Raw genomic sequence first — 9,378 nt, forward strand, 5'->3', positions numbered from 1 at the left:
GACTAACAATAAACATGCAAACAACAGGGTGAAATTTAAGACAATGACCAAAATTCAATATGTGATTTAGTATTGCTATTGCTCAAGTTTAACGGTTACTAATGTTTAAAAAGTTTCAAGACGGTGGCAATCATAGTAATCATGTTCTAGTCAAAATACAAAGAGTTTTTAAAATTCTTGTCAAAGACTTCTTCGGTGAAATTACATTTTTAAATTATATGAAACAAAGCAAATTTTACCTTTAACTTTAACCACCTTCCATTAAGTACCAAAGCCTAGTTAACTAAAACAATAAAATTTATTATACGAGAGGCAATGACTTTTCACAACACAAGTGAAATTACAATGCGTGCCCATAAAACGTGAAGCAGGAGCTTAGGCCAACTAAATGCGTGACTCCGCACACATTTCATTACAATGAACCGAACTGGTCGAGCATTTCTAATGCCATGCGAGCGCGGACGAGTCAAATTCTTGAGAAAACCAGTGTTACTTCACCTTGAGGACCATAAGAAGTATACGTAATCAGATAAAGCTCTTACATTGGTTTATCTGAGACTATGATTCAGCTGTCATAAGGAAGCTCTTGAAAATAAAACTTCAGGTACAAAAACCTCAAGTTAATATTGCGACCCGTTTCTGAGTAAACAAGAATATTGCATGGAAACACAAATTTTATTAAATCAAACATTAATACGTATAACGTCATATTGAATACAAATAAGCTTTCGAAACGTACCTAATAGATTACTTACATCAATGTTTTGAATACGAAAAAAGTTTGGGTGTAGATAATGATAACGTAATATTTCAAGTTTATGATTTTGTAACAAAAGCAGTTATTTATGTGTCAAACGGTGTAACATGAAGATTATAGCTGGGGTTCAAGAATCGGCTTTCATATTTTAATTTTGTTATGTAAACAACCGAGTGGCCCACGCATTTAACAATACAGATAAAAATAAATGTGACTCGGTAGTTCGAATCATTTTGTATAATCAATTAACCTTTTATTAATGTCGTCTATATTTACATTTGTAAAGATTCAGAACCAGGAACATGGAACTATTTTTTGTGACTCTATTATTGACAGCCAAATACATACATTTAATAGAGACGTTTACAAAATTATTTTGACCATCGCCTTATAAAACTTTTGTCACGTATTGTCACTCCACACGTCACATACACAACTACGCGCTACGTAACGCGCCTACTCATTTTTTTATATACATAATAGGTATTTATGTCTTGACGCTTTCATCATCTTTCCGATGCCACCCTGTATACATTCAAAATGTAATTCTAAACCAAAGTAAATCTATCAGTTTTTTAGTAGCGGAGAAGGGAGTGTCAGCGTATTGAATAAAGATAAACCACTTTTTTCTCAACGATTAAAGTTGCCTCTAATGGCTGTTTTTTACTTTTAAAATATGCGTGGCATTAAGGCCGTTACACGTTAATACATATCGATATCAGTGTGAGCATGACATAAAAGAAGCCGTTCGCGTATGCTAAGTAGATATTATTTATGTAGTTCACGAACGAATGATAAAACTAAATTCGTGAGTATCTAAACGCGCGTTTCATCGATGTCCACTTAATGGGGAGACGTTTAGCATACCAATACGACATTAAGACATTATTTTCTTTCGGTTTACTATTAAGTTATCTTTTCTTTTAGTAATATTACGTTGGTTGAATACCTTTAAGTTCATGCGGGCTTAATAGAAGAAAGTGCACGCAATAGATACTGATGTCAATATACCTATAAAGGATTCTTTTGTCTGTTGACTTAAAAAAATATGCAAATAAAAGTGCCACAAAATGAGGAAAACACTTGTTATAAATTCAGCGAAACCATTTAAAGGAAAATTCTGTTAGAACACTATACTTATTTTCAGAGAAATTCAACATCATTCATCGTCAGATCGAACGGTGTTCGTAATCAATCAATTTGTCATCCGAGCTTAAATTTATTTGTGCCGTATTTTTCAACAATAGGGATGTGAATGAATTGTCCTATGAATAGAGAATGGAACTAAAGCATCCGCAGGCGTTAATGTCCGCGTAAGCCGTTACATCCGCACACCCCTCTATGTTGGTTATTCTTATAGCTACGCGAGCGTATAGCCAAGTCGTGTTTTTGGACAAACCATTGTCACATGACATCGATATCTCTAACAATTCTAAAGCGCACGTTTACTGGTTTGTTTAACTTTGAAATTCGCCCATGTTCGGTAAGCGATGGAATGCGTCGATAAAATTAGCAACAGAGGAAGTAATGGATCATAATGGGCTTGCAAATGATCGGTTACGGCGTGTGGGAGATCGATCTGTATCAGCCGATTCAGCCGTGAACGTGACCTTAGATTTATGCGATGTTGGATTTATTAGAAGGTCCCCCATGCAATGGGCAGGGGACGGTGAAAACTAACTGTATGGCGTGATCACAGCGCAGTCCTTTGGATTTGGCAATGACATCGACTTTTTGTATAAGTCAGACCCTCACACACCTTTGGTTTATTTTAGCAATCAAGTATTGCAATTTGCATTTGAAATGGAGGAGTGTGATTATGTCATCGTTAATGTCAAATATGTATGAAAATATGATGTTTATAATGATACTAGAGCCTACGTCAATTCTTGGGATTAGTTGTCAAGCGGAGCCCAGGCTCCCATGAGCCGTGGCAAAATGCCGGGATAGCGCGAGGAACAAGAATGTACTCCCTCACTTTGTTCTTTTGAAGTCGGTGCAAAGTTAGCTCATATAGACGGACTCTATCCCTGTTACTTTTATGCGCACAGAAAAGTAAGTAGAGTACATATATTTTATCTTTAGTCTTTACAACGTACTGCAACATTTTACTACCCGTAAAGTCTAGTTTGTTAACCAAACCAGCATTTTCAATGCTCAACCCTCACCTTCCGCGAATTTAGCTTTTTACTGCTTACAGGAGTTCTTTGTTTTCAACCTCGCACACAATGCGCCGTTTCTAATAACGTCGCTAACAAGCGAGCTGGCCACAATGCACATTGTAACCTATAAGGAACAAACATTCTAGGAAAACCTGCAAGGAACTCACTATATGCCAAATAGACTCATCAGTGCTGAAGAAAAACAAAATTAATCCCATCAATTCGAATTCCCGGCCTTAAATACATTATTCAAGCACTCTTGAAACAAACGACTCCATCCTTTAAACGATAAAAAGTATAAAAACCCAGCGATAAAGTCTCACGCTTCACTTTTTACCCTCGAGATTTGAATTTTCAATTAAACCCATACAATTACGTATTGGTACTGTGAAGCGATGAGCCTACCGTAATTACCTGCGGTGTTTTTTACCGGTTTTCGGTCCCCATGTTCAAACCTGTTCCCGAGTACGCCAAGAATGGGATTGCCAGGTACAAATTTGAAGAGTCTTAAAAAATCCTTGGTATATTGTAAAAAAAATTGCCTCCAAATGCAATAGAAAGCGTAAGCAAAGTTCGCCAAGAGAGAAACGGTGCGGTGTGATTAAGCAAGCTTTAAATAAATACTAACTTGTCTATGTCTACCAAAGGTCAATATTATGCACGAGCTAAGAATTTTCCTGCATTCATGAAAAGATTATAAACCCTTGACGTCTTCAATACGATCACACTTACTTATAATCAAAAGTCCAAAGACATGGCCGTATCGTGGGTTAGTCTATAAATCCCTAAAATTTCAAGAAAAATCCTACGTCTGGTAACACTAGCCAAGAATCCACATTGAACCGTCGACGCACGGTAAAAAATGCACCTAAGAAAGCCACTGGCATTACAAACTCCCGGGTATCGCTCGAAGGCTCCAGCCAATATTTGCCTGGTTAAGTTTGTGTACTCTTTTAAGATCTGTTTATCAAGGACAAATTTCGCAAGCCTTTGCAGTCTTCATTATTTACAATGTTTAACGTCCACTACAGAATCATTATCATCATTAGACGCAGGGCAATTTTTGTGCTTTTGAATTTGGAACTTTATTCCTATAGGAGTTTAAAACTCGAATTTCATTTGTACTTGTACAAGTACGCGGGGACTTACGAGGATAAAAATGGGGTAATTAACGGTTTAATTTCTTGATCTGGTAGACTCACCTACAATATGTGAAGTAAATACAAGTTGATATTAAAGAGAATTATTACATTAATAAATGCTAGCGTTAATACTTTTACCTTGCTCTTTTGTATAAATTTTGGCGGTGTTAATTAATGCATTTTAAAGCTTTATATAAAAATTATAAAATACTGTTTTGGGTTATGTTCGTCTATATATTGCAGAGTTATTTAGGCTATTTAACAGATTCAGAGAACAATAAATGCGGTGGCGTTGATACCATTAAAGTTCCCATTTGTATCAATTTCAGCGTTATTAATGGTTGGATTTTAAAGCTCACTATCAACTTGTAGCACATTGTGACTCCCCCACGGCTACCTGGGCCCTTTATCCGTTCACACGAACAATTACAGCCATAGATTTTTTGTCTAAAGGCAATTTTGTGCAGCGATTACCGCCGGAACTCTGAACACAAAGCACTGACATATCGCCGGGTATCGGTATCGCAGTTACGACTAATAGGCCAATATTTATGTTTTTGGCCTATTGTACGTGCCACATCCGTTTTCCTACGCGTTTGAAATGTAACAGATCCGAACGTGGAAGTTGCAACATTTCGTTTTCATACTTCATCCGCTCGTTCGGAGAAGTTATTGATACATATTTTATCTTTGGTATGATTTTATCTGATATGATAATTTTACTTCAAGGAAATTATAAAATGTAACAATTGAAATATTAGGAATTAAATCATACAACAGTTTGAAAAGGTCATAATTGTATATTAATTTGAAAACCAGTTCGTAATCTACTTAACAGATTTTCTATTATTAATTGGAACTCGTACAAACAAAGAGACTTTTATTTTGAGGCATTCCAGAAATACCAAGAAACTTAGCTTTAATTTCAACGGTATAATACAGATTTCCGCAGGTTATTAAGGTAGCTGCCATACGCGTCACGTCTCCAACAAAGTAGACCTTTTTGAGGAATGCCCCTTTTTGTACTTACGTATTACCTATTTACTAAAGTATAGGTTGTATAAGTAAAGGTTGGCTATATTTAGAGATAAGATTGTATTTTGCCGACCATTGTTTAACTTTTTTTTGGTTAATTTTTTATTGATTACCTTGCTTAAAAGAACACGTGTCGTTTTTGTTACTACCTGTAAAAGTAATTGTTCTTGGACTAATGTAAGTTTATGACTTTAGCGATAGCCAAAGTAACGAAAACTATGTAGGTACATATACCTACCTACCATATTAGATTTTTCATGTCAAATAGGTATGTATGATATTATTTCAGAAAAATTTAAATTGAAATCGTTTATCGCGAAACTTCTAACTAGCTTCTTGCTAGCGGCTTTTTGGAGGAGGATTAGAAAGAGTCTTAACATTTAAGATAAAATTCTTCAAATTGTTGTAAAGCTCATAAGAATCGATTTTTTGTGGATGGAGGTATAAGATATATAAGAATGGGGTTGAAATTTTCTAACGACTGCGCGAATTCGCGGTCGGAGGTTAGTTATTATGTTATTAATAATATGCGTCAGTCACAATCAACTCCACGCGTAACATATACGGTATAAGCGTCGTAAGGGCGTGCCCTCAGCGTAATATTCCGCCCTCTTAATCACTACCCAGCCGAATAATTAATAACACCTCAATTAAAATATCAACTCAACGCTTCCGCCCATAACAGTCTCCCCCGGTATGAATTACTTACTATGCGTAATGTGGATATTTTTACCAGACTGACGAATGATTTTCAAGTGTACGAGTATTTTTACGGTACACGTTTTACCATTATTTTCTCAATTTTTATTTCCAAACGTTAATGTTAATTAAAAAAAAATATCGATTAGAGAGAAGATAGACGTATCGACAGATAGAATGTAAAGTTTAAGAAGACATTTGTTAAAAAATCAACCCGTATGCCAAAACTGGAGATGTCCAGCGAAAGTGCAAATTCTCTTATAGGTAGGTACGAAACGTACTTACTTACTTGAGGGGAAGGGGTGGGAACATATTGACAGGATTTAGTAGGTTTGTCACGGCCTATGAAAAACCACAGTGGAATAAGGCACAACTAACAGACGCCAGATAAGGTTTCATTTAAAAAGCGACTAACAAGTAGATAATTTGTTACACGGTTCCTTCCACGGTGTTAAAGATTTTAATCAAGTCAACTGCTCTATTCCAAGAGACGTTAGTTGTTACCAGGTTAGATATTTTTGAGCACAGGCAGTGTTTTAGTTTTAATATTATCCTTTTTTTACTCACATTGAATCTACGATCGAATATTTACCTTCATCCTTTCTCAACTTAGGTAAGTAACTAAGTAAAGAAACCGTAGGTATAAAAGGGTGTTTCGCAAAGGGAAACTTATTTCTTGACAGGTGCCAATGGCAATGAGAAAAATGTTCTACCTATAACATAACTACACTTTGGAGTTTTGGAGGAAGCTTATTCGCATCTTATCGATGTAAATAGATAGGAAATATTCATGAACTTCACACTTTTTTAAAGCGAGACAGAATTTTGTTATACTTAAAGTATAATCTCCCCTTCCGACTTCACTTCACAATCTTCACATGTATGTTGGATGAGTTCCGATGAAGTTCTGTGTTTGTGATACCTCATACCTGTAGCTCCAGTTTACTTGCCTACTTTTATTCTGTGGTACAGTTTTTCTTCATACCTACGTCAAGGTACTTACATATTTTTTAAGTAGTTATATACCTATGTATTAGGTAGACATAAATATGTATGAGCTTCTTGGATAATAACTCTGAACAGCTTTAAAACACTCGCAACGTTATACAAAAGTTACGCAAAATTTTGCCGCCGTTAATATCAAAATAATACAATTGTTTGATCACAGATTTTATAAGAATCCTGCTTAAAACCAAATAATAATAGTCTCGTAAGAATAACAAGTAAGTAGGTAAGTACCTAACTCAAAACCTTAATAAAATGCATAGTTGTACGGAAAATACCTGTACCGAAGTATAGGTGCATTATATTTCGAGACGACGCGACTTAAAGATTGATTAACTTTCCAATGAAGTCTTCAGTGGAACGTAAACGACTACTAATTTGCATCTCAGTTTATTCCGAACCGAGATCTTCATTTTGCAAGAACAAGTCGTTCTGCTAATTAACGCCTCAAGGAGCTAAAACAGGTTGTGCGATTTATCGTAAAACCCAATTTAGAGCCGGGAGGCACGCGATTACAATCTTCTCACGACAGGAAGGCGCGCAAACTCCTCCATCTCCAGGGAAATCACGCACGCAACAAACTTTATGGCAACACGTCCCGAGAAGCGATCCGCCCGCGGCGGCGAAGACGGCCCGTACCACACACAGACTTATTCAAAAGAAATAGCACGCTGGCAGTGCCTCTACACGGCCTCATTCGATATTTAAAACACTCACTAGGACTACATAATAACACATGTGACTTTAAAGTTTATTCCACTTTCACAGCACGCGAGAAGCACTGCCGCATCTACAGACACTGACCGTGGTTGAGTACGGCTGCAGGCTCAGGCGGATCCCGTCCTGCGCCAGCCGCTCTCGCAGCAAACGCTTCAGCTGAATCCGAGGAATCTTCACCAGCTCAGCCTTTCCTTCCTCGTACTCGTCCGCGTACTTCGCCGGCTCCACTACGGCCGAGGCCTGCTCCTTCCTGTTCTCCTCCTCACATCGGCAGGAATCCCGAGCGGCGGCCGCCTCCTCCAACGTGAAGTAAACAGCCGCTGCACCTTCCTCTCTCAAAGTTCTGACGGAGTGCAGCAAGCGTGCACGATGGGTCGGATTTAGGACGCCGATGGCGTCCAGGTCGGGCTCTCCGACCTGTTTGCATATTTCTAAGTCATCGTAACCATTGTCTATAAAACTTTCCGCGTACTGGCCCAAGTGGAGCGATCGCAACCACTCGATCACGATGTTGCCGCTCGTGGACGAGGCCATCGCGTCAGGGCGCGGGTCGCATCGGGACGTACTCGCGTCGCGGCGGTCGGCGAGAAACTGACGGCCACGCTTCCCTTCCCCCTTTCCCTTCGAGCCGCGGTCGCCGCCCCTACAGTCCTTCGTACTTTTGCTTTTTTGACATTTTGTAGCATAATCGTTCCATTCCATTCCAAGGTGCGCCGTTCCACGTGACGCTATCCCTGTTTACATTTTTTCCATTCAGACGCATACAATTAGATTTAATTTGACATCAATTTGTAAAGCTCGAAATTGGTATTTATATTACCTGATATTAATCACATAAGCTTATTAATTCTTAAACGGATGTGACAAAAAAATGTATTACTTAAAGTCAAAATAATTCTAACAGTGGGAGGTGGACGACGGAGTGATTTATTTCTAGTTTTATTCAAATAATAATACCCGAGGCGCCTCTAATATATTACTATGAACTCTTTGATTAGGTTAGTTATCTTTATTTATAAATGTAAACGCCAATTAAAGAGGTACCTTATTAATCATCTTAATTTATTTTTTACTCTCGATTACCAATTTCTCGGGGTCCGTAGCTAAACTTTCTAGAGGTGACGTTGATAGGTACTTTAACGCAGGGCTCTATATAGAGGTAGACTTTCTTTTTATTTGTAGGTAGGGGTCTTAGGTGCCGGTATGCGGTAGAGTAGAGCAGAAGTTCCCAATCCGCGGGGATCCCTATAGAGGGTGTAGCGAGAGGGCAACTTGACGATAAATGCGTTATCTATATATACAGGCTGGATTTTCTTTTTGGGTCAGTGAGGGCAGCTACCAGATCCCGTGTTGCTACGAGAAAACGGTCTAAGAAGACCTTCCCTCGATTTCAAATTAATGAAGATTGGCTTTTACAGATTTTGGAAAAAACATACAGGGTGCGAGAAAAAGGTCATTTTTGACAAACTTTTTTTTTGATGTCAATCGATCCCATTCCTATTAAGGATCAAAAGCTTGTATGGAACCAAAAAAAAATTTCCGGCTAGAAAAGCCACAAATCGAGGAAAACTTTTCCCATACAATTTGTATGAAAATGAAAATTTTTATTTTTCACATGCTGTTTTTGTATGCCAATCGATTCCATTCCTATCCAGTATCATTAGTTTCCAAGGGGTCAACTTACGGTAATGTACTTAAAAGCCACAAATTAATAAAAACTTTTTGCATACATTTACTATGGGGAAAATGCGAAATGTTTTTCTCAATTTTCTATCTCGCCCATCAGTCCTATAGCAATGTCTTCATACAGTATTATGGTCCTTAAATGTAACAGGACTGATTGGCCATATAGAAAAAT

The 9,378-nt window shown here is 37.7% G+C and overlaps 1 protein-coding gene across 6 annotated transcripts in view; it reads right to left on the reverse strand.

Annotated features, from left to right (window-relative positions):
- LOC134649537 (uncharacterized) overlaps positions 1-8,328 on the reverse strand; it is a 194,213-nt gene extending 185,885 nt beyond the window's left edge. For 2 of the 6 annotated variants that reach the window (XM_063504304.1, XM_063504301.1), the window contains exon 1: positions 7,605-8,318. In XM_063504304.1, coding sequence (XP_063360374.1) covers positions 7,605-8,222 — 618 coding nt within the window. In that variant the 5' untranslated portion in view covers positions 8,223-8,318. Of the gene's footprint in view, positions 1-7,604 lie in introns of all 6 variants that reach the window. The other 4 variants (XM_063504305.1, XM_063504302.1, XM_063504306.1 and 1 more) reach the window with 4 other exon arrangements.
- Between the last annotated feature and the right edge of the window lie 1,050 nt (positions 8,329-9,378).

The sequence above is a fragment of the Cydia amplana genome, chromosome 7, assembly GCF_948474715.1.
Source record: "Cydia amplana chromosome 7, ilCydAmpl1.1, whole genome shotgun sequence".
NCBI classification, from domain to species: domain Eukaryota; kingdom Metazoa; phylum Arthropoda; class Insecta; order Lepidoptera; family Tortricidae; genus Cydia; species Cydia amplana.